This window comes from Hippocampus bargibanti, linkage group LG16 (genome assembly GCF_051943395.1).
Source record: "Hippocampus bargibanti isolate YZ-2025 linkage group LG16, ASM5194339v1, whole genome shotgun sequence".
NCBI lineage: Eukaryota > Metazoa > Chordata > Actinopteri > Syngnathiformes > Syngnathidae > Hippocampus > Hippocampus bargibanti.
In genome coordinates this window covers 7,852,474-7,878,501 of record NC_142749.1, presented here as the reverse complement: position 1 = coordinate 7,878,501, position 26,028 = coordinate 7,852,474, and the positions used below count along the sequence as shown (strand labels likewise).

General features: G+C 43.5%; 1 protein-coding gene across 5 annotated transcripts; it reads left to right on the top strand.

Moving 5' to 3' along the window:
- The first annotated feature begins 1,014 nt into the window (after positions 1 to 1,014).
- kcnip1b (Kv channel interacting protein 1 b) lies at positions 1,015 to 24,800 on the top strand. 5 transcript variants are annotated; one of them, XM_089017163.1, is made up of 8 exons: positions 1,015 to 1,639; positions 20,021 to 20,145; positions 20,236 to 20,305; positions 20,375 to 20,445; positions 20,537 to 20,644; positions 22,850 to 22,954; positions 23,503 to 23,565; positions 23,918 to 24,800. In XM_089017163.1, the coding sequence occupies exons 1-8, from the start codon at positions 1,552 to 1,554 to the stop codon at positions 23,963 to 23,965; spliced, it is 678 nt and encodes a 225-aa protein (XP_088873289.1). In that variant the 5' UTR covers positions 1,015 to 1,551; the 3' UTR covers positions 23,966 to 24,800. The 5 variants fall into 5 exon arrangements, with proteins under 5 accessions (XP_088873289.1, XP_088873287.1, XP_088873291.1 ...); XM_089017164.1 differs by lacking the exon at positions 1,015 to 1,639 and adding an exon at positions 17,583 to 17,924; XM_089017161.1 differs by having other exon boundaries at positions 20,236 to 20,445.
- The last annotated feature ends 1,228 nt before the right edge of the window (positions 24,801 to 26,028 follow it).

Genomic DNA, 26,028 nt, shown 5'->3' with positions numbered 1-26,028 from the left:
TCTGCATTAATGTCGATCAGAAAGACAAAATGTGGGCCAGCAAGGTCCCAATATGAAAATTAATTACCAGTTATTTTAAACTATGCATGTTTCTGAAAAGAAATTCATCCAGCGCAATATGAAATGCATAATACTGTATTCCATTCACAAAGCCTACCAAAGAAGTGTGTGCCGAGAAATTCCTTTGTTTTCGGCCATATTATCAATGGCTCATTTGTAGGCATTGCTGGTGCGCAACTTTCCCCAGCCCCCAAAAAATAAAACAACAACAATAACAAAATCACCGTAGTGGCTATCTTAGATCGTTAAATAAAAACAGTTTATAGTACAAAGAGGAAAGAAATACAGTGAATGTCACTGAAGATTGCTTAGTTGATGGGAGGGAGAGAGGAAGATTAAGGGAGTGGGAGAAAGTGGGGAGAGAGGGAAGGGGGACTCTCTCCTGTCTCCATAAGCAACCTGCAAGATTACATAACTTGTTTTGGAATCACTCCCATAGAACAGACTGTGTTTAGGCTCACTTCAGCTTCACACTTAAAGTCGCAACTTTCGGAACACCTACACAATCGAATGGCTTTGAGTACAAGAAAGAAAATAACGTCCATTAAAAATGTTGTAATCATATGCTCAGTTTGTTTTGAACACGGTTGACACTGGTGTTTCTTTTTACAGGGCTTTGTTCAGCTGTTGATATAGTACGTATATGTCCAACTTCTTGATGTTGATGTTTTCCATATGTCATTCCATTGATCTCAACTGCCTTCTTGGGTTACTTTGTCATGCAGCGCCACATTATTCCAGACTGCCTTGTAATTCTGCATGTTGAAATCCCTCAACATTAACTTGAATATGTGTAACCTTATGGATACCCGATATTAAAAAACAGACCTTTAAGATTGGACATGACCAAATGGAGGCACGAAGCTCAGATGTAAGAGTGGAGTAGGCGGGAGCATGTTGTGGTAGTGGGGGTGGTTAAATGCTGTTGGCACTCTCAAGTCCGAATGTGTGACATGCACCATAGGAGAGCTCTTCCACACACCTCTATCCACGCTCATCTGAGCTCCGCGCTACAGTTCAAATAGCCTGAGGATAAATGGGTACCCCAGGAGAGGAAACATGTGATGAATCTGCAAGAATGTGACTGGAATGGATTTGTTTCCCTTCCTTAGAGAAGAACTGATAGAACTTTCGATCCCTGGCGAGCTGCTGGGGCCATTAAGGTTTCAGTTATTTTGTTTTCATTATTTCTTCTGAGGAGGTGGATATTTGTATTTTCCTTTTTTTACTCTCTCTGCAGTGTTTTTGGACTTCATGGATGCAATTTTCATAGATGAAAGAAAAAGGAATTGCAACATTCTTGAGTGCATTTGCAAATCGTGTTTCGTTTGGATTGTCCTGAAACGACTACTGAACTAGATTCTTCTCCTGCACATACCTTGAAATATTCACTTTAAAAAAGGCTGCGCCTGTCCAAATCCTTTTTGGGGTACAGTGGAGGAAGCGGGTCTTTTCCAGGCAATCCTCAAGCCCATCGGAGTTTATCCAAAAATGGCTGGATGCGTCACTCGCTGTCGACAGGGGGTGCTAAAGTTGATCCAGTCTGTTCAGAGATTGCTTTCAGGAAGCCTTATAAAAGGTACTGCGACTCTTTTGGACTTTTTACTGGATATAATGCAAAGATTATCCCTTTCAATATAATATTCATTTGTTGACATCACTAGGTCAAAGGCTTGTAGGGAGGAAATTATATTGAATTGTGTAATGTAGATGAAGAACATTAAGAGATAACCACCAAGGTTTAATCCAGTTTGTGATGCTTGTGTGACGTGAATAGCAGAATTTGGATTGCAGATTCAGACAAGGCAGGGTAGTAGAAAAGAAATTGTCTCCGTGAATAAAAATGTCAAACAAAATTACCCAACAGACGGTCAAGCACAAAAACAAAGCCGAGTTAGACGTAAGACGTAAGTGGCTGCCTTTCCAGCAGCTCATGTATTTTGGTTTTCTACTTTCATTCCTTTCATCACTTTGCTGCTGTGAAATGTAAATTTCTCCACTGTGAGACTAATAAAGACATATCCAATCCAATCCAAGCCACACTAAACGTTGTGACAAAATAAAATATCAAAGCAAATGACCTCATAAAGGAGCTAAACACAGTCTCAAGAACCGCTTGATTTTCGAAATTAAAAGCAAATGAATTGTACCAATAAATCTGTCAAGAGTCCAACTTTTTTGTACCTAAAAGATTTATATATTGCACAAGCAATTCTAAATATTTTAATATTGTGATTGTGAAGTTACAAAGAGTTTCCGAGGACATCACAATTGTTTTTAACATTTGCAATATAACAAACCAAAAAAATAATGTACCAGTAATATAAAAGGTGTGACAAGTAAGACAACTGATGCTAAGCTTTCACAGGTGCAGAGGTGTATTGTCTATTGTCCTGTTCCATCTTAAACATCTTTGAACAATTCCCCCGTGATCATCTTTTAGTGTAAGCCTCAGCATTTCTATACTAGAATATGCATGGAGGAAAACATGAATAAATAGCTCATGCAAATGTAGTTTCATGCACGCAAATGTCAGGAAAACTATAAAATGTAAAGACTCATCTCCCACACATCAAGTTTATCTCTTTTTTTTCCCCCCTTGGGCCATTCCACATGCTGAACATGCACAGTGATGTGAACCATGAAACTCCGCTTAGTCACTTTTAAATTGCTCCACTTGCAAATGCCGCGGCTTCCATATTCACCTTCATCATTTAATCATCCACGGCTAAAAAGAGCTGAGCTGAGGGAGATTGTCTCACTGTTCGACTGCGCATCGTGACCCTGAAAGCCTCATATCTATTTTACACTCCCGGTTCAATGTTGCTCTGTTTGTGGGTGGGCTACAATGAAACTGTTGAAAAAAAGTGTTGCAGTGAATACACTATACAGTGAGACCTCAGCTTACGAACACCGTACCTCACGAACTTTTCGGTTTACGAACGTCAAATGTATGAAAATTAAAGCTTGAAATACGCACTACTTTTCGCAATACACACCCACCACGGCTGGCGGAGTGATCTTCGGATCTGGCGGAGTGATCTTCGGATCTTCGGCGGAAGCAAACGACCGAACAGCGCTCCAGCCGGCGCACCTTTCCACACCCCCTCTCTTTGAATTCACACGTCGATCGCCTCCGAGGATCTTTTTGCAGATACAGTAAAGTCTCGTTATATCGATATCGGATATATCGATAGTCCCGGTTATATCGATACTATTTCTATGCACGCACGGAGAAAATTACATGCAAACAGGGTCGGATATATCGATAGTCCCGGTTATATCGATATTTTTTCGGACTCCCTTGAATATCGATATAACGAGACTTTACTGTAATTTTACTATTAGGAAATGAATGCAAGATGATCCCCTAATAATCACCGTCGAGGAGAAGAAGGATATCATTGAAAAACGCGAACGAGGTGTGCGTTTGTGGCGTCACATGTGCACACCGCTGCTGTCATGTGAATCTCACCCTGACACATCTCTCACGCTGTGTGTCACTTCCCTGAGAGTAACTTTCTACGACCATTCTAAAAATAAAGAGCCCGGTACCGTTCACCATTGCTACCATCCTTCGCCTAAAAGCTTTACACAAAGGCATTATTTAGTCGATGCTTTCACATGACTAATGACACCGAAATTGTCACGTGCGAGTTGACAGCTGGGGCGGGGCCGCCGCTCGCGACCTCCGCCAGCCGAAGAAGACACTTCAATTTCATTTCATTTTAACGAGTCGCTGTCACCTCACCAGTGACATGATTGCGACGCTTGTGCTGGCAAGTCCAACAGTTTGCTTTGCCGGAGGTGATTGTTAGGCGCGATCGCGTAAGTTTGGTGTTTTCCGGGATCGCAAATGTGCGTGGTGTGTGTGTTGATCCCCTCATCACCGATACTGGGACATTTCAACGAGTCGATGTCACCTCACTAGTGACATGATTACGACGCCTCGCTGTGTCTTGTGCTGGCAAGTTCAAGAGTTTGCTTTGCCGAGGTGATTGTTAGCAGTGATGGCGTAAGCGTCTTCATTAAGTTCATATATATATATATATATATATGTAACGGAGTTGTGCACTTAGATTATTAAATTATGAAGGAAGTGACGCAACGGCGCACAGTGTGGCACTATGTCCCGCCCATAGTTTCCAGAACAATCTCGAGGAGATTCAGGGTGAGTCGCAATTTTCTGTTGGTCTCGATTAACGCGCATTTTCATGACAATATCTTATTTTGTTTCCCCTTTTGTACTGTCTAGTGTTATCTAATTAGTTCCCTTATTCATTTCGAGTCCAGATTACTTTTTGTGTCATTATTTACTTCACGTTTTGTCGAGTGGAACTTTGGAGCGCATGTGCTTCATAGTGCTTTTCTATTGCGCAGTTAATCACAAGACGAAACCCATGCGACTTCACCCATCCCTTCTGCCATACTGTGTTGCAGGTAATAATTGTTTCATTTCGTTTTTATTGAACAATATTTAGTTTCTTGTGTCGTGTTTCATTTGCCCGTGAGTGTCCGTGGCGGGTTGAACTGCGCGCCAGCCATTACAAGCGCACCGCGTGTTCTGCCGAGTCTCCGCCCATGATGCGTTCAGGGACATCTTGTAAATAACAGTGAACTTGTGTTGTATTCTCTTTTTCTGTAAATAACCACTATACGATCACACGTTGTTAATTCTGTTTTGTTATCTACAATGTTTTGCATTTGAGAACAATCTCGAGGAGATTCAGGTTAATCACAAGACGAAACCCATGCGACTTCACCCATCCCTTCTGCCATACTGTGTTGCAGAAATAAAAGAAATAAAAATACACATCCACGCGTCTTGTCTTCATTAATACGGCAGCATCGTGGAGATGAAGATAGTCACTGTTGTGACACCCGTCACATTGGTGCCGTGACCCGGCGATCACAAGTGACTCTCCACTTCGGACCGGGACCGCGATGCTGCACAGTGTCTTCATCACATCACTCGGTGGACGGTGTGTCGACCCCGTTCTTTAAATTGTGTGTTGATTGTCTGAGCTGCTGTTTTGCAATTGTTGTGCTTCTTTTTTTTCCTGTAAGTTTTTTTTGTGAAGTTTGAGAATGAGCTCCTTCCAAGGGACATTTAGCACACCTTTTAATAAGTGTATTGGTAGAGGTAGAGGCATCCCGACCATGTTACAGGTGTGGAGTCCCATCCAGAGTGATGTAGTAGAGGGGAATGGGCAGGTTCTAGCTGAGGCCACTTATGTTAGTGGGGACAGAGTTCCTTCCCAGACCCAGTGTAGTACATCTCAGACGAGCGCACAGACTCCTGACACACCAGTGACAGATCCCTTACCCCAGTCACCTGACGTAGTTGGTCAGATGAGTGACATAATTAGACACATTGGCCAGCAGCTGGCAGACAGCATTGTTGCACATCTCAGCCCAACACATAACGTCCCCATGCATAACACCTCATTCCTACATGACACGCCCATTGACACAACAACACAAAGTCTTGACTCATCACAGGTTCTGATACTACCGCACAGGAAAGTTCGCGAACCCCCGACTTTCAAGGGTGACCACACTGATCAAATGAATGTAGATGAGTGGGAAGACCTAATTAGGAACTACATAAGGAGAGCAAAAGTAGCTCCTGAGCATCAGGCAGAGGAAATCCTCATGAACATCAGCGGTAGAGCTAAAGATGTTGTCAAGGTTAGCACAAGAAACAGTGGAGTTGATGTAACCCAGAACCCAAATGCCATCTATAGCCTTCTTCGCAAGCATTTTTCTACTGCCCCTTGTTCACCTCTCCGTCTAGCAGACTTTTACACCACGCTGCCCAGGGATAAGGAGGCCCCATATGACTACTGGTTGAGGCTTAACAATGCAGCTGAAGTTGCCACCAATCGTTTCAAAGAACAGGGCAGAGATTTCGACTGTTCTTCCCTCGACGTAACACGGATGTTTATTAAAAATTGTCCATCCAAAGATCTTTCCATGACATTTAGGTCAAAAACAGTGGATAAATGGTCGGCAGTTGAGGTCCAAGCCATCCTGGATGAGTACCAGACAGAAATGAGTCCCAGGACTGCCACTCCAGCTGCGGCGAACAGTCAACCCATTCATGTAAATAAAAGTGAAATGCTTCAGAATACAGCATGTCAGGACAACGATAAAATATCCCACTCAGCCAGGCCACCCGATTCCGCAAATCTTGAGCGTGTCATTTCCATGCTGGAAAGAGTTTTGCTGCAAGGAGCTAACAATCCCTCTGCCTCTGGTAGACGCAAGTCAAGGCTTCCAATGGTGGACGGTTTGAATAAGCTACCATGTGCTGTCTGTGCTAGCGCTGACCATTCTGCGCTTATTCACTGCCGCGAAAAGAGACTTTGTTTTCTGTGCTTTTCACCCGATCACTCCAGACGCAACTGCCCCACACAAGTGCAGCCCACAAGATCACTACTGTCGGGAAACTAATGTCTCCGCATCCAAGGGAGTATGATGCGGATGAAGTTCATGACCCTCCCAACAGTTCGACAGATGATCTTGATTCGATATTAGAGTCCCTCACTTCCAGTGTCCCCACGGAGAAGACTGTTATCTTCCAAGGCACACACAAGGTCCTGAAGTCAGATAGCTTGTTCTACACCACTGCCACTGTCGCAGGCATTTCCCTGACCGCAATGATTGACAGCGGCTCTACTGGTTGCACATTGAGTGAGTCGGCTATGGCACGATTGTTAGTGTGCAACCCTAACATCAAACGTTACTCTGCAGATGACGTTGTCATTGTAGGATGTGGTGGTCATCAGGTGACGCCTTCGGCCATATGCGATTTGGAAATAGTCGTGTACAATTGCAAGCTAGCTGTGCCCATGTTTGTGGTGCCTGGACAAACCGACGACATAATTCTTGGCAGCAATGCCATTAAGAAAATCCTTCACCTGATGCGGAAGACTGAAGGCTATTGGCGGCTCATGTCAGAGCCCGGTAGTTCGATTAATGATGACTCCCACCACTTTTTCTCACTGCTTTCCAACACAGAGAAATGGAGGGGTGGAACGATTCCTGACAAAGTTGGCACGCTGAAGTTGCAGCAATGTGTGATGTTGCAACCAGAGAGTGAACATCTTGTTTGGGCTAAGCTTCCCGCCTGCGCACCAATGTCAGTTGGCAGCACGGTCATAGTTGAACCAACTCAAGCAAGGTGCAGATCCAGGAAGATTCTGGTTGGCCGGATTATCACACCGATGTGGGGCGATGGATGGCTCCCAGTGAGGGTCATCAACCCCTCGACTGAAAAAGTGGTGTTGAGAAGAAACACAAAGCTGGCAGATGTATTTCCCTGCATTGCGACAGAAGACTTGTCTGAACCTGACAACATCCAAATTATGTCCCAATCTGTTCAGAATGCCACCGCAAAGCCAAGGTCCAAAGAAGACATCAAAATAGCACTGGACAAGCTTGGACTACATGATCTGGACTTGGATGCATGTGCTGTCTCCGATACGTGGAGGGACAGACTTTTCCAACTCATTGAGAGATATGAAGCAGTATTTTCACGGAACAGGATGGACTGTGGAGAGGCCTCTGAATTTGTGCACAAGATACACCTCGTGGATGAGAGACCATTCCGCCTACCTTATCGAAGAGTGCCACCAAGTCAATATGAAAAGCTGAGAATGACTCTCAATGAGATGGAAGAAAAAGGCATTATTCGGAAATCCACGAGTGAATATGCATCTCCATTGGTCTTAGTGTGGAAGAAGAATGGGGAGTTGCGCATCTGCACGGATTTCAGATGGCTAAATGCGAGGACACAGCGCGATGCTCACCCATTGCCCCATCAGGCTGACGCTCTTGCCGCACTTGGAGGAAATGTCTTCTTCTCCACCATGGACCTCACCTCGGGATTTTATAATGTGCCCCTGTTTGAGGACCATAAGAAGTACACCGCCTTCTCGTCCCCATTTGGCCTACATGAATATAACCGGATGCCACGAGGCCTTTCGAACAGCCCGGCTACATTCATGCGGATGATGTTTTCCATTTTCGGGGACAAGAACTTTACCAGCCTCCTGTGCTATCTTGACGATCTCATGGTCTTTGGTCCGACAGAAGAGATTGCGCTTGAGCGATTGGAGATGGTTTTCTCCCGCTTGAAGAACCATAATCTGAGGCTTGCTCCGAAGAAGTGTCACTTTCTTCGGAGATCTGTGAAGTTCCTTGGCCATGTTGTCTCAGAGTCAGGGTTACGGACAGACCCTGAAAAGGTGGAAGCGATAAACAGTGTACAGGTACCAGACCTAATGGACAGTGATGGCCTCACTCCCTCGCAGAAGAAAATTAGATCTTTCTTGGGAATGGTGTTGTATTATCAGCACTTCATTGAGGACTGCTCCATCAAGGCTAAGCCCCTTTTCAAGCTCCTTTCAGGCCAGAAAACCCGTGGTAAGGCCAGACGCAGGTCGAAACCCACATCGGATGCATCAAGTCATGTGAAGTTGACACCGGCGGACTGGACCACTGAATGTCAAACTGCCTTCGAGACTCTGAAGCACGATCTGTCAAACAGTGTAACGTTGGCCCACCCTGACTTTGAGAAACCTTTCATCCTTGCAGTCGATGCATCGTTTGACGGCATTGGAGCTGTCCTCTCCCACCTTCAGCCTGATGACAAGGTTGCGAGACCAGTGGCATTTGCGAGTAAAACGCTGTCACGAGCCCAATTGAACTACCCTGCACATCTGTCAAGGCTTGCGAGGTGGTGATGGCGGGTTCGGATCCCATAAAGCAGGCAGGAGGGAGCAGGAGGTTGTTTGACAAATTGTATTAAAATAAAGGTCAGCAGTAACAAAATGTAAAACATCAAAATGATCTGAATGGAAAAAATACAAAGTAGCAAAAGAAAACCAAGTGTAAAAGTCCGCCAAGGTTAAACAAACACGTACACGATGCATGCTGCAAACAAGCAGCAAACAAACAATGAATCGGCACCGGATGATCGTGCCCGGTGTCCTTTTAAGTGTCATTGATTATAACGACCAGCACCTGCGAGGCTGCCGGCAGGGCTGACGTCGCTACCCGCTGGTCGCCAATCTGATCGGGACGACCAGCACCTGTGCAGGTGCAGGCGGGGCCGACAGCGCCCCCCGTTGGTCGCCAACCAGATCATGACAGTACCCCCCCTTCAAGGGGCTGCTTCCAGAAGTCCCAACAGTCTCCCAAAAGGTCCACTCGCCAGGGAACGGTCGGTGGAGAGGGCAACCGCTGCCTCTCCAGCATACGACGGGTGGCGGCCTGATGGGAACGGGACTCGGCCTGGGGTGGACGAAGACGCGGCACGGATCGTCGTGGGCGTGAGTGCGATCCCTCTCGCACGTTCACGCGACGGCGCATGGCTCTGCGTGGACGTCGAACTGCCAGGCGCAGAATGGCACCCCGTACGGCCGTATGGGACCAGGTCTCGGTCGGACGCCAACGTGGGCGTGAACTGCCCGGCTCCGGGGGAACGAGACGGGTCCAGAGCCGCTCCGGGATCCAGCGGTGAGTGGGGTCTCGGACTGACGTTGACGCGGACGTTGCACGGCTCGTCGTGGATGAGACTCAATTCGTCATGCACGACGACAGCGTGGCTGGACGTGGGCGTGCAATGCCAGTCACCCAGTGTCACCCTGGACGGCAACCTGGAAGGAGGTCTCGGCCGGACGTTTACGTGGACGTTGCGGCTCGTCGAGTGACGCAATTCAAACGTGACGAGGCTTGCGCTAACGTGGACGTAGCATTGCCAGGCACAGGGTGGAAATGAGACGGGTCCGATGTACCTGCGGGATCCGATAGTTGGCCGATTCATTCTGTCAAGGTTTGCGAGGTGGTGATGGCGGGTTCGGATCCCATAAAGCAGGCAGGAGGGAGCAGGAGGTTGTTTGACAAATTGTATTAAAATAAAGGTCAGCAGTAACAAAATGTAAAACATCAAAATGATCTGAATGGAAAAAATACAAAGTAGCAAAAGAAAACCAAGTGTAAAAGTCCGCCAAGGTTAAACAAACACGTACACGATGCATGCTGCAAACAAGCAGCAAACAAACAATGAATCGGCACCGGATGATCGTGCCCGGTGTCCTTTTAAGTGTCATTGATTATAACGACCAGCACCTGCGAGGCTGCCGGCAGGGCTGACGTCGCTACCCGCTGGTCGCCAATCTGATCGGGACGACCAGCACCTGTGCAGGTGCAGGCGGGGCCGACAGCGCCCCCCGTTGGTCGCCAACCAGATCATGACAACATCGGCTCGAATTTCTTGCTTTAAAGTGGGCCGTATGTGACAAGTTTTCCCACTGGCTAAAAGGCAGACATTTTACTGCATGGTCTGACAACAACCCCTTGACATATATCCTGACGAAGCCCAAACTAGATGCCTGCGAGCAGAGGTGGGTGTCGAAGCTGGCAGCATATGACTTTGACTTGAAGTACGTCCCAGGGCCCAAGAACATAGTGGCTGATGCACTGAGTCGAGAACCCTTCGTTCAGTCTTGCGTGAGCCATCGCCTGGTGAAAGAACCCTACAAATACCTACTCAATGGAGTCCAAGGGGTCGTGAATGAGACTGTACAGGATGCTTTCCGTTTCACCACCAACTGTCAGGCTGTCCACATGGCTGGTGATCATGATGGAGAAGTTCCCCAGGGAGAAGCTCCTGATCAGTCTTCTGGAAGTGCAATTGATGCGCAGGAGGTGTCTGCAGTTTTAGACGTCCATCAGACTGGCGGGACCTCTCGACTCCCTGGAGCAACCCCATTGTCACTACAGCTACCTGAAGAAGACCCTTCCATTGTCATTCCCCATAGTCAGTTACGTGACCTGCAGCACCAAGATTCAACAGTCAGCCGAGTCATGTTCTATGTGCAGCGACATATGAGACCTACCAAACATGAAAGAGCAGCTGAGACGAGCTGTGTTCTTTTGTTGCTGAGGCACTGGAAGAAGCTGAAAGTTCGTGACGGGACTCTTTACAGAGTAAGGAAAGATCGCCACATGAACAGAAGAGTCTTTCAGTTCGTCATACCAGGGTCTCTGAAACACCAAGTCCTACATGGTGTGCATGACGCGGCTGGTCATCAGGGCTGTTCTCGGACACTCTCCTTGGCTAGTGAACGGTTCTTTTGGACAGGGATGGAGAAAGACATTACAAAACATGTAAGGCAGTGCCAGAGGTGCATCTTGGGTAAGACCCCCAAGCCAGACGCCCGGGCACCCCTGGAGAACATCCGCACTTCGGCTCCAATGGAACTGGTATGCATTGATTTTTGGACAGCAGAGTCCGGCGACAAGAAAACCACCGATGTCCTCGTCTTCACCGACCACTTCTCAAAGTTGGCTCTCGCCTTCCCCTGCAGGAACCAATCAGCAAAGCAAGTTGCCCGCTGCCTGTGGGACAAGTTCTTCTGCATTTATGGGTTCCCCAAAAGGATCCATTCAGATCAGGGAGCCAACTTTGAGAGTAGACTCATCAAGGATCTTCTTGAGATGGCAGGGGTGCATAAGTCCCACACAACACCGTATCATCCCATGGGTAATGGTATCGCAGAAAGATTCAACCGGACCCTTGGAGGGATGATCAGAACACTTCCCCCAAAGTCTAGGTCCAAATGGCCACAAATGTTGAATATGTTGACTTTCTGCTACAACTGCACAGTACATGAGACGACGGGCTTTGCGCCATTCTATTTGATGTTTGGACGTGTCCCTCGCTTGCCCATTGACATCATGTTCCATCATGTCTTGGAGAATGCCAATGTTGTCAGTCACAATGAGTTTGTGAGCACCTTGAAGAGAGACCTTTCTGAAGCCGTGCAAATTGCTCAACAGCATGCAGCCAAGGAACAGACCCGCCACGCCCAGATCTACAACCGCAAAGTCAAGGGGTCGCCATTGGCTGTTGGTGACAAGGTGCTACTAGCCAATCGAGGCGAGAAGGGCAAGCGGAAGGTTGCGGATCGTTGGGAGTCAACCCCTTATGACTTGGTGTCTGTGAAGCCGTTGATCAATGTGTACAGGATCCGAGATGATGCTACAGGCAGAGAGAAGGTCGTACACAGGAACTTACTGCTCCCGGTTGACTTCTTGACATTCTCGGGGCAGGTGGAGCCTGGTTCGTGTTCAGAGGGGTCAGAGATGGACGCACATTGTGGGAGTGACAAAAGCTCAGTTCCTGATGATCAGGAGGATACTCAGCTGCGCACTGAGAACTGGGTCATGCAGTCTCCAGCTCAGACAGAGGAACATGAGCACTTCTCTTCAGAGCATGATTCCGCCGATGCATGTCGAGGGGATGTCAGTGAGAGAAGTCAGTCAGCAGGCCATGATATCCACACACAGACTGAACTTTCCACAGACCCGGTGTTTGACATAGCACGCTCGACCCCTGACTCACCCCCAGATGAGACTGAACTTGAGGAGGTAATTTGCACACAACCACAAGACACACAGGGCCCCATCAATTTCACGAGATGTGGTAGGACAGTTAAACCCCCTGACAGGCTGATATGTGAAATGTCCTATCAGAGAGTCGGGATGCCAACATTAATGTGGGTTTAATATGACCATTTGATTCTTTTTTTTGGGGGGCTTGTGCTGTGTGCCAATTGTCGCCATTATCTTTATGGCTTCTCAGTAACGGGTGTAGTTATGTGCTGTTTTGTGAAATGTAAATGGCATTTCTACTAGTCTGTGATAGGATGGGTTTTGAACCACCCTATTCCTTCACACTTCTGAAGGAAGAATTCCTATGATTGACTTCCTTGTACATCCTTGCCCGATAACCTTGTCTATTTTGCCTGTTGGTCTTTCTGTTGTCTTCCGTGTGTATGTTGCCTCACTTCTGCATAATTTAAGGGGGGTGTATGTAACGGAGTTGTGCGCTTAGATTATTAAATTATGAAGGAAGTGACGCAACGGCGCACAGTGTGGCACTATGTCCCGCCCATAGTTTCCAGAACAATCTCGAGGAGATTCAGGGTGAGTCGCAATTTTCTGTTGGTCTTGATTAACGCGCATTTTCATGACAATATCTTATTTTGTTTCCCCTTTTGTACTGTCTAGTGTTATCTAATTAGTTCCCTTATTCATTTCGAGTCCAGATTACTTTTTGTGTCATTATTTACTTCACGTTTTGTCGAGTGGAACTTAGGAGCATATGCGCTTTTCTATCGCAGGTTAATCACAAGACGAAACCCATGCGACTTCACCCATCCCTTCTGCCATACTGTGTTGCAGTGTTGCAGAAATAAAAGAAATAAAAAGACACATCCACGCGTCTCGTCTTCATTAATACGGCATCATCGTGGAGATGAAGACAGTCACTGTTGTGACACCCGTAACATTGGTGCCGTGACCCGGATCACAAGTGACTCTCCACTTCGGACCGGGACCGCGATGCTGCACAATGAAGACGCTGTGCAGTCCCATCACTCGGTGGACGGTGTGTCGACCCCCGTTTTGAAAATACATGTAGTGTGTTAATTGTCTGACCTGCTGTTTTGCAATTAGTGTGCTTTTTTTTTTTCATGTACGTGTTTTTGTGTCTTAAGTCTAAGAATGAGCTCCTTACATGTAACAAGTAGCACACCTTTGAATGAGTGTAGAGGTAGAGGCTTCCCAACCGTGTAACAGTTGTGTAGTGCAATCCAGAGTGGTGTAGGTTGTACAGAGGGGAATGGGCAGGTTCAAGCTGAGGCCACTTATGTTAGTGAGGACAGAGTTCCTTCCCAGACCCAGTGCAGTGCATCTACGACGAGCGCACAGACAACTGATACACCAGCAACAGATCCCTTTCTCCAGTCTGTCACAGTTATGTAGTGCTATGCAGGGTGATGTAGTTTGTACAGAGGGGAATGGGCAGGTGCGAGCTGAGGCCACTTATGTTAGTGGGGACAGAGTTCCTTCCCAGACCCAGTACAGTGCATCTCCAACGAGCGCACAGACCCTGACACACCGGCGACAGATCCCTTACTCCAGTCACCTGACGTAGTTGGTCAGATGAGTGACATAATTAGACAGCATTCTTGTACATCCTTGCCCGATAACCTTGTCTATTGTGCCTGTTGGTCTTTCTGTTGTCTTCCGTGTGTATGTTGCCTCACTTCTGCATAATTTAAGGGGGGTGTATGTAACGGAGTTGTGCACTTAGATTATTAAATTATGAAGGAAGTGACGCAACGGCGCACAGTGTGGCACTATGTCCCGCCCATAGTTTCCAGAACAATCTCGAGGAGATTCAGGGTGAGTCGCAATTTTCTGTTGGTCTCGATTAACGCGCATTTTCATGACAATATCTTATTTTGTTTCCCCTTTTGTACTGTCTAGTGTTATCTAATTAGTTCCCTTATTCATTTCGAGTCCAGATTACTTTTTGTGTCATTATTTACTTCACGTTTTGTCGAGTGGAACTTTGGAGCGCATGTGCTTCATAGTGCTTTTCTATTGCGCAGTTAATCACAAGACGAAACCCATGCGACTTCACCCATCCCTTCTGCCATACTGTGTTGCAGGTAATAATTGTTTCATTTCGTTTTTATTGAACAATATTTAGTTTCTTGTGTCGTGTTTCATTTGCCCGTGAGTGTCCGTGGCGGGTTGAACTGCGCGCCAGCCATTACAAGCGCACCGCGTGTTCTGCCGAGTCTCCGCCCATGATGCGTTCAGGGACATCTTGTAAATAACAGTGAACTTGTGTTGTATTCTCTTTTTCTGTAAATAACCACTATACGATCACACGTTGTTAATTCTGTTTTGTTATCTACAATGTTTTGCATTTGAGAACAATCTCGAGGAGATTCAGGTTAATCACAAGACGAAACCCATGCGACTTCACCCATCCATTCTGCCATACTGTGTTGCAGAAATAAAAGAAATAAAAAGACACATCCACGAAATTTCCTAGTGACCTTTCAGCTGCAGTATTACTGTACAATGTATCTTATTGAAGCGTCTGTGCACATTTAAGTATGACTCTGCTGCCACCCACTGTTCACATAGTAGAGTAACCCCAAATCTTGTCCAGTACCTTTTGTTTTGTCCTAATTCAAATTTGTGAATTTGAATTAGACTATTATTTATTGTCCTGTAGGAGAAACTTGTTTCAGAGGACAAGCCCTATGTGCTGCTACATGCATTGGGCAATACATACCATATACAATGCACAACGTACATTATGTTTATTTGAAGCACCAGTTTGTGTACAACTCATGAAATTTTGGGTGCATTCCCCCCCACCCCCCTCACTTTTTGAGGCCTGTTTCAATGCCACTCGGGTGCATCACGCTGGCCTATGATCAGTTTGACTGAGCCGTGGTCTTTTTTTAAGGGACACTTGCTGACTGCGTTGGTCGGTCAGAAGCATTTAATTGCCAGCTGTGGTTATTTGAATTTGTAGTGAAAATTAACCCTTGAATAAAGTGATCCGTACAGCTTTTTATTTTTCTTTATTTGTCATTCGTGTTTTTGTTTTTCTCTCTGTTATTGTTTTTTTTTTTTTTTTTTTTTTTTGTCTTTTTGGTGTGATGGGGTGATGATATCCCATGCACAGGCCTCTGAAGGGACACTTTGGTGCACATGCTTGCATTTAAATTTCTCTTAATTAAATGCTTATGCAGTACTACTGAGATGAATCGAAGTATAGAATTTAGCATTTCTCCAGCACAGGACCTTCAGAGATTATGGGTCAGCTATTAAACTATTTCTGTGTGTCATTATTTGCTTCTACGATGCGAGATATGATGAAATGACTTGAGCTTTTTTCACTATCTGCTTTTCGCACAGCCTCCTATGGTCAGTTGGGACATGTGACTTACCAACAGTAGCCCCATTACCATAATTTGCCTTGTGCTTCATCATACTGACAATTGTCATCACACTGACAGTTGTTACGCCGACATTGGCTTCTGCATTTCTTGACACCCTGCAATGCTCTCTGTATTGATTATTCATCTCTCATGTCAATATTCTTTGCTGTGAAAACAACTCAATGTACATTTTGACAAGACTGACCCAAAAAGATTCTGGTTTTGAACGGATTATCAAGATTTAAAAACACAGTACTGACTTTGGCGACCATAAAAATCTTTTTGTGAATAAATGGAATTCACGATGGATTGTCACGTCTGACTGAAGTCCTCTCATGTCCACATCTGTGTGGGGATCAGCAATAACTTTGGCTAAAAATGTCATAAACAGGGCTGCCGATGCCCATATTGCCACCATCCCGTTCTTGGTTGAGGAGAATCATCTTGTTGAGTCACACCTGTGTTAGCTCCAGCCAAGCTTTGGTAGGAATGCTTTGAGCAAGGAATATGTTGGTTCAGGTGCATATTCATTTTCTGGACATCATTAGGCAAAGGCAAAATGGTTGATACACCTACTCAAGACCTTTCGTGTAAAAAGTCCTTGACATTAGGAACAATCTATGAAGTCACTTCTCCTCATGTCTTTATTTGTTTACTTAAAAATACTATTTTTCAGTGTACTTGCCCTGATTCTGATGTACAATCCTGCAACATGTATTTATTTGTGCTTCTGAAGAAGAAATAGTGACGAGGTCGCCTGTGTCTTAGTGCTGTGGTGCAGCTTATGAGCTGTCGAAAAGCTAATAAAGATAATGAAGTTATAGACTGCAGTGCAGCAACCTCGGTAGATCACTGTACAGGGGGTAATGTAGTTAGAGATGGTAAACATCTGTCAATGGAATTGCACAGGTCACAGCTGTAGGCTTGTGAATGAAGAACTTGATTTGCCTTCAGAGCAAAGGAAAAAAAGCTATAAAAATGTACAGAAAACAGTGTCATGCAAACACTATTTCTATTATTTATTATTATTCTATCTATTTCTATTATTTATTATTATATTATTCTCTGGTCTGTTTTTGATTGCTGGGGGCCTTCAGCTAAACAAGGGCACACAGAGAGCCCCACAATGTTATCATTTTTTTGCTTTGCATTTCTTTACTAAACGTCTCTCAAGTCTTAAGAAAATGAAATTGGTCCACATTCTATCACATCAGTGGACATTTTTGTGGTGAAAAAAACTGATTGAATGACAACCCGTCAAAGATGTAAAATGCCGCTCATCTAAATTCGACTGGTGTTTGTCCCAAGGTCATCCACAATCAATATGAAGGTAGGAGGTATAGAAAAAAAGAAGGATTCTGGACAGATCAGGATCACTCACAGCTTTCCTTCTCTCAAAGCAGCTCACATTTTAATTCAATGAATGATGTGTATAGATGTGCCCTTTATGGCCGTCTAATCATCTGAGTGACAACATGCAAAACAAAATAGATTTATTTTGTACAAAATTAATTCCATGGCTGACAGTCATTCTCTTGTACAAATACGGATGGTCAGACACTTGACGATGACCCGAACATACTCGAAATTTCTATCGACTTCAGCTGTCATTCAATCTGCTGCCATTCACTTACCAGCAGTGTTATTCGTGAGCACTGCATTAGTATAGCAGCATGGCACAACAACATGAGACCACGAGGAGGCAGGGAACTGGAAAGAGGGGAGGACAGAGTGGAGGGAGCCACAGAAAAGAGGGAGTGGCGCTGGAAGGCAGGAGCAGCTCATGTGCATCTTTTGAGAATGAGCTCAGAAATCCAAGGGAATCATCACTCGAGGGAGAGTCGACTCTGTGAAAACCTGCGAGAGGAAATTCCCTCTAAGATCCATTGCTGTGAAAGCAGGCAACGAGTGAGATCCAGAAATAAAAGGACTTACTCCAAATCTGGGCTGTGGTTGGCCAGGCTGGGTACCACTCTAGCAACATGGGTGCAGTGGTGGGAACTTTGACCATGCAAACCAAGCAGAGAAGACCACCAAGAGGTATGTCAACATTAGTCCAAACAAATGTGGATGCAGGTTGGAAAGGATGGATGGAAGTCAGGCTCTTGTTTTTTTTGCCGCACAAGACGCAACATATGTGCTTCCTGAATAGATGAATAATAATAATAATGTACACATTCATGGTCTTTCTGTGCATGTATGTGCATGTATATCGGACATGTTCAGTCAAATGAACAGAGTAGAGCAACTCCATGATGAGCCACTCTTGCTGGTACTGCAATGAGAGTTGTATCTCATGTGTCACGCTTACGAGAGAGATGACAGAGTGCAGTCAAGTAGGCTGTCCTTGTAGATGAATAGAGAGCAACATCACTGTCACTCACCCTTCAAATATGTGCGAGTGGACACGCGCTTAGAAGGGCTCCTCCACTTAGAAGGCAACGAAAGAGAGAAACAAGGTCTGCATGTGAATTAAAACCTAGCCACATATCTTACCCCTCTGCCATCGTCACGCATGAGAAGCCTGTTGTCATGGAGACTGGGTTAAAGGGGCATCAGAGAGTGAACAACAATGTGTCAGGAATCAGGATGAATGATACATTTGGAGCTGTGTACCAGAAAGACATGTTAGGATGACAACCGGGATTTGAATCTGACATGCATTATGTCTGTTTTCCGCTGAAGAGATGGAATGTTACAAATTTTGGTTATTGTGAAATATGCATTTGAAAAATGAGAGTGTTCACAAAGCACAATAATTTTCCTATGAGACATGGACACGATAAAAAAGATTTTATTTGTATATTATGCAATTATATCCAAAGTAATACAAAGAATTAGGATCAAGGTGAGGATGTACGCCGTCTCTCACTCAAACTCAGCTGGGAAAGGCTCAGACAAGTAAACCCAGAGAGGATAGGTAGAACAGAGAATGGATGTATATTGAAATTAGACATTTTATCTATTTTATTTATTTATTTATTTTATTTTTAGTCTGTTTCTTTTTAATCTGTTTATGTTTAAAGTATTTATTTTTAATTGGTGTGTTTTTATTTATTTATTCATTTATTTAGTTGTAATGTATCTGTTTTTTTTTCATTTATTTATTATTTATTTAATTATTTTACTTTATTTATTTATTTATTTATTTATTCAGGTGTTTGCTTATTTATTCATTTGTTTACATATTTTGGTGTGATTATTGATTCGACTGTCATGAGCACTTTATACATACACCATAGAGGCATGCTTTTATACTTTATTACCTAAATGGTAATAACAAAAGCATGAAGCATTACTGTAAGTTGGCTTTGGGCAACAGAGGTTATTTTAAGACGCATCCTCCAGGCAGTTTGAAAATAACTCATTATGCTTCTGACATGGGTTTGTCACATGACCTTAAACTGTTATCTATTTTCCTCACACTCCGTGTCACCCTCATCTTATCAACACCTGCCAATTTCAATTGCCACCTTTTTTTTCTAATCACACGGTTGTGTTAGCAGGGGTGGATTACTGAACGAATGGAATACACAAATCAAGCATAACATTCAAATGCTAAAATTATTGTGATGCTATCATCTTTTTGTCGAGTCAAACACGGAAAGTGTTTATTCTACAAAAATACTTGAGAGGAATCTTTTTGTTTGTGTTTTGATCGTTACTTGCCCCAGATTGTCCGCTGCAACACAAACGGTATTATTCTTTCATCGCTCTGTGTACAAAACAAAGAAAGAGGATACCAACAACATTGGATATACTGTACTAGTTGCTTTCCTCTGGATATTTGTTTATGTTTTTCCAGATGTATTTTTTTCTGGGATGCTGGAAATCTCCACTGACATTTACCCACAGGCCGTGAGCCATCCCGTCTTCGTAATATTAACCGCCGTATTTCACAACAGCGTATCAGACACAGAGAACCTTCCCTCAACATCGAGGAGGGAATCAAATTGTCAACTCCATGGTATTTCCTCCTCCCCCCCTCGATAAGCATTCTCTTCAGCAGCAAATCCGATATAATATGCTCACCTGGCCATGTATGACAATTCAGACAGTTCTAAGATTACTTGAAAGCATAACGTGGCGACAGTATGTCCTGTATTGCCATCAACGCTTGCCGTTATTCTCTGCAGATAAAATCGATGATGAGCTGGAGATGACGACAGTATGTCACAGGCCAGAGGCTCTTGAACAACTGGAATCCCAGACTAACTTTTGCAAGCAGGAGCTCCAGATCCTCTATCGGGGTTTCAAAAATGTAATCATATTTGACGTTCATGAATTCAAAGGTTTCTGCATGTTGTTAAATAAGTTGTTTTTCTTTTTTCTGTTTTGTTTTGCTTCACAGGAATGTCCAAGTGGAATTGTAAATGAGGAGACATTTAAACACATATACGCACAGTTTTTTCCCCACGGAGGTAAACTTTTGTATGATCGGTCGTGTATCTCAGAAGGGGTCTCACGTGGTTTTGTTTCTTGTGTTGCAGACGCGAGCATGTATGCGCATTATCTTTTTAATGCTTTTGACACGACTAACAATGGCACCATTAACTTTAAGGTAACAGCTGCAAAAGAGACGCAACGTGATGCACAAGATAAGTTACTCGGATTTCCCAGATACAGTGACATTTTGTCCTTTTCACTGTCAGGACTTTGTGATGGGCTTGTCTATCCTGCTGAGGGGAACCTTGAGGGAAAAACTTGAATGGACGTTTCACCTTTATGACATTAACAGAGATGGCTACATAAACAGGGAGGTGAGTTTGGGACAAAGTTGTGCTCATCGGGGACTTTGAACAAAAATGTGTGATGTTGAACAAATTCCTCATGTTAACAAATGCTTTGTTTTGGCTGTATGGGGGTGGAGAGTTAGATAGCTGGTCAGTTTGAGTTACGGCTCGCTGGAATCCAGGTTTCTTTCTATTGTATGAAGTGACATTTGGCAACTTTTAGCAACAAATAGGTTCACGTTCAGCAACTACCCCTAAAATGATTGAGCAACACTGGGCAGCATCTTCACAGCCCCACTTTGTTCAGTGGAAGGTCGGTGCTGTTGGACAGTCTGCTGCTGGATGGATACATGGCTTGAGGAGCCCGCGATAAGAAGGAAGGAGCGTCAGCGCAGAGCGCCGATACGTATATGGAACTGTTGCGGGATGGAATTGAAGCTGATTTATGGGAGGCAGGAGATGTGAGACAATGTCTTTTCGTCAATGGATGCTACGGCTGCGTGTTTGCTTACAACAATTAGCTTGTAGTCGACGTGCACATTCCACCATGATGTCCCTGATCCACTGGTGAAGAGACGCTATGATCCTCTCCTCTTTCATCTGGAACTGCTTTATGTAACAAAGAGGGTACAGGAAGTGCTTAGGAATGAATGTATCTCTGTGTCTTTGTGTTGTCATGTTATTTGTTATTGAGTTTTTTTTTGTTCTTTTGACTTCAAGACAGTGCCGCGAGAGTGGCTGCCTTACCAGCAGCTCCTGTGTTTTGCTTTTCTACTTTCATTTCTTTCATAACTTTGCTGCTGTGAAATGTAAATTTCTCCACTGCGAGACTAATAAAGGCAAAACCAATCCAATCTATTAATCAGTGTGTCTATTTTTTCTCTGTGGACGAACTCAGATCCTAAATGGAAACACCAAAGTATTTACTCCAGATTTATATGTTGTCATCTTATATGTGTCCCTCCCGTGGCCTTGCTGCGTTCCATAGTCCTCACAGGTATTTTTTTATTCTCATCCATCTATCATATCACCATTGGGATGACAGTAGGTCAGAGCTGGGGGGAGCGAGCCTCTTCATGGGTGATGTGTTAGGACATGTCAGGGAGTCTAGGTCAAGGGAGCGTCTCAGCTTCGATTACTTCGGTATCAAACAGGTGGTGCAACGTTAATGCGGCATGGCCACATTCTGGGAGTGATCAGATTGGTCACTTGTATCGGTATGATATTTGACTCTGTTGTTATATAGGTGTTCGAAGGACCAACAAAAACTCAGAGATTGGATTGGATTTGCCTTTATTCGTCTCGCAGTGGAGAAATTTACATTTCACAGCAGCAAAGTGATGAAAGGAATGAAAGTTGAAAAACAAAATACATGAGCTGCTGGAAAGGCAGCCACTTTCGCGGTGCCGTCTTGAAGTCAAAAGAACAAAAAAAAGCAAATAATATGACAACACAAAGATAAGACACAGAGAGTCATTCATTCTTAACCACTTTCTGCACCCTCTTTGTTACGCGAAGCAGTTCCAAATGAAAGAGGAGAGGATCAAAGCGTCTCTTCACTCGTATGATCAGGGACATCATGGTGGAAGATGGTCCCCGATGCAGTGTCTTAAGAACCAACATATTTTTTTCTCCATTTGTCTGATGCTGCCGTGTTTCCCACAGCACATTAGTTTTAGACAGCATAAGAGATAAAAGAGACTTCATTTATAGTGTTTGCATTGAGAACTCCCTCCCCCCATCCTTCTCCATGGACCGTATTTTCCGATGTATAAACCACACCCAAAAGCCTTCATTTACTTCAAAAGATAACCCTGCACCTGATACGCAGGTGCTCCTTATATGTGAAGTAATATTGAGCAAAAACTGGTCTCTCAACTACTGTCAGCAGCCATTGACTCAATTTCCCCCAGTAAATGAAGTTGTGTATAACCTCAGCCTCTACTGCAGCACCTTTTAATATGGTATGCCATATATTTGGAAAACTTTTATCTCTTTATATATTATATTTGGAAAACGTTTTTCATTCATTAAAGGTGCAACGTATATAAGGAAAACATTTGAAAAAAAAACATTCATTGGGGGTGCTCCTTATACTCCGGTGAGCCTTACACACCGGAAAATACGGTATTCATGCTTAAAAAAAAGGAATACAGGCGATTCATCTTGTCAGTGATTGAGGAAGGAAAAATCCAGTCAATCTCTGCGTCGTTTTTTTTATTATTCTTGTAGGAAATGACAGAGATTGTGAAGGCCATTTATGACATGATGGGAAAGTACACGCACCCTGCAATGAAGGGAGATGTGCCACAGCAGCATGTGGATGCTTTTTTTCAAGTGAGTTCAGCAATCAATTTCCAATGAGGATTCTTCATGTTGGACAATTTTAAGCGTCAACAGTGGTGAATCATTTAATCAAAAAACAGAGATCGGGAAAGTTGTATTTTACCAAGCAATGTAGTACAAAATGGAGGCACAAGAGCCAAGATGAGACAGTTGGACAGGAGTACCCAACAACAGTTGTTCTCCAACATCCGGATATTCTGTGTCAATAGTTTTTAAACAGAGCTTTTATTTTAGATCCTAATGTCAATATTTTTTTCATTATGGCTTTATTCAAGGCGGCACATTGGTTGACTGATTAGCTGCTATAATAATAATAATAATAATAATAATAATAATAATAATAATAATAATAATAATAATAATACATTTAATTTACAAGCGCCTTCCAAAGCACCCAAGGCTCCAAGCAAGCCCGTGACCATTGGGAGCGCCAGGGAATTAGAAATTGGATGAATGGATGACTTACTCAGTTTTGTAGTGTGTGAAATTGAGTAGCACAAACTTTCTGATGTTTACTGACCAACATTATGTGTTTACAGAAAATGGACAAAAATAAAGATGGAGTGGTAACTTTGGAGGAATTTGTAATAGCCTGCCAGGAGGTATGTGTTTTCCCGCTAGGGATTTTCTGTTCCTTTATCATTCAAAAATTTAGAATGATAAATAGCCGTATGTCCAAAATGTATATGCACTAAACTTCGGGTCAATTGACACTGTCACGGATTCATTATGTACTGTATACTATGTAAAAATTAACAAGGTTGTTTGTACTGTATTAACATTGATGCCTCTCAAGATAATTAAATAGACATCAATGTCACTGTAAGTTACGACCCAAATAATACTTTACTATCCAGTTATGCTAATGTTGTGGATGATACATATCGATGTACACTGTACATTATTGTATTTTTGACTTCACAATGGTCATTTATATTCTCTTTCTCCTCCCAGGATGAAATCATGATGAAATCAATGCAACTTTTTGAGAATGTGATGTAGAGCAGGAGAGGATGATATTACCATTCTCAAAATCAGAGGGTTAATTTGTCAGATAATATGTGTGGATGCGTATGAGCAGTTGCTCCAGTCTCTCCTCTGGCCATTGTATCCAGCTGTGGACTGAATGCAGCCATGTTCCCTGTAAAGACTTTGTGTTAGTAATGGACTGGAATTCTCGCTTCTCCAAAAGATATTGGTCGAGCTGCAAATATTTGCCCGACTGTTTGTAAAATGTTTCATTTTCTGCATATTTCCAGCTGTATTGGGCTTGGCGAATCTCGTGTACGCTCTCTGTGTGTTAATGTAAAGCTTGAAGTTTAAAGCGAAACTGTCTTGCAATAGTATTTGGGTCTTCAAGTCGTGTAAGTGTTTGTTTGTTTGTTTGTTTGTTTGTTTGTTTGTTTGTTTGTTTTACATGCTGGCCTCAATGTCTGTATGAGAATTACATTCATTCAATTTTATTATTTTTTTTTTCCATCACTAATTTTGGTGTGTTTCAAGAATGTCAACAACGCTAACATTGAGTATTGTGATTTCTCCACTTACCCGCAATTTTAGTCTGTTGTGGTGTTAAAGATGCAACTGTCATTGGAAATGCACAGGCCATAGTGGGTGGAGCACTGAAATATTTATGATGGTTGTTTTTACAATGCAATGCAGCTTTTTTTGCTCCTTCATCTACAGTGTCAGTGGGATGTCCTAGCCTCAGCTTTTACTTTGCAATTAATTTGTCATTTTGCCACAAATAAATTTCAAAGCCATACTAATGAAAATGTCATTTCTTCAATGCATTTTTTTTATTTTTAAAAGCTTGTTTCGTAATAAAGAAAACAAAAAGACATCCTAAATTTTCCCGGTGTCCAGTAGTGTGCGTGTCAACCTCACAATTCAGAGGTTGTGGGTGTGATACCAGTTGCGGCCTTCCTGTGTGGAGTTTGCATGTTCTGCCCGGGCCTGCGTCTGTTTTCTCGTTGTGCCCCCGCATTTCAATAATCTGTTTTATGAACACACTTTTAAGCACAGTGCATTCAAAAATGTCTGTCTTTACTTTCTATGGATCCTGTCCAAATTAAAGAAGTGTTGAGAATCTTAACAAGCTGGACGAATGAAACCATAGCAGGAATTGATGAAAGAAGTACACTGAAAGAAGTACTTCGGGCAAAGAAGTAGTTTAGGCCCTATATATATATCCCTACTGTCCAGACATGGCGGTGCCGGACTCTGCTATGGTAGGTCCGGAGCAGAGGACTACCCACTGCAGCTGCTCCACTGATAGTTCCCGTCGTTCTGACTAACGACTGGCCTGATTGCCCCACTTCGACCGGTATCACCTCATCAGTATTACTAATCCTATGTTGCCTAAGCAGGCTATTGTATGAACGATCCAAATTGATTTGGTGGGGTTAGGTTCAATTTGGTGGAGCAGCGGCAGTGGGTAGTCCTCTGCTCCCCCCAATCTGAGAGCAGGGACCTATGACCTATCATAGCAGAGTCAGTAGGGATATATATATATATATATATATATATATATATATATATATATATATATATATATATATATATATATATATATATATATATATATATATATATATATATATATATATATATATATATATATATATATGTAACGGAGTTGTGCGCTTAGATTATTAAATTATGAAGGAAGTGACGCAACGGCGCACAGTGTGGCACTATGTCCCGCCCATAGTTTCGAGAACAATCTCGAGGAGATTCAGGTTAATCACAAGACGAAACCCATGCGACTTCACCCATCCCTTCTGCCATACTGTGTTGCAGAAATAAAAGAAATAAAAAGACACATCCACGCGTCTCGTCTTCATTAATACGGCAATATATATATATATATATATATATATATATATATATAGGGCCTAAACTACCAGTAAGACTTTAGTTTGCTGACGATGTTTCTTGGATAAGAAGCGAAACGTCCGTCACCTTCAAAGAAGTACAGATGACGGCTGAAGAAACCTTTTCATCGACACTCCTGTACGACGAGTTTACACAGACATAGCAGTAATTAATATAGATCCGTTGGT

Excerpts from the sequence above, each read along its gene's own strand:
- kcnip1b (XM_089017161.1), top strand. The coding sequence starts at position 1,552 with ATGGCTGGATGCGTCACTCGCTGTCGACAGGGGGTGCTAAAGTTGATC. Across the intron at positions 20,446-20,536 it reads ATGGCACCATTAACTTTAAG|GACTTTGTGATGGGCTTGTC; the intron begins GTAACAGCTGCA and ends TTTCACTGTCAG. Across the intron at positions 20,645-22,849 it reads ATGGCTACATAAACAGGGAG|GAAATGACAGAGATTGTGAA; the intron begins GTGAGTTTGGGA and ends TTATTCTTGTAG.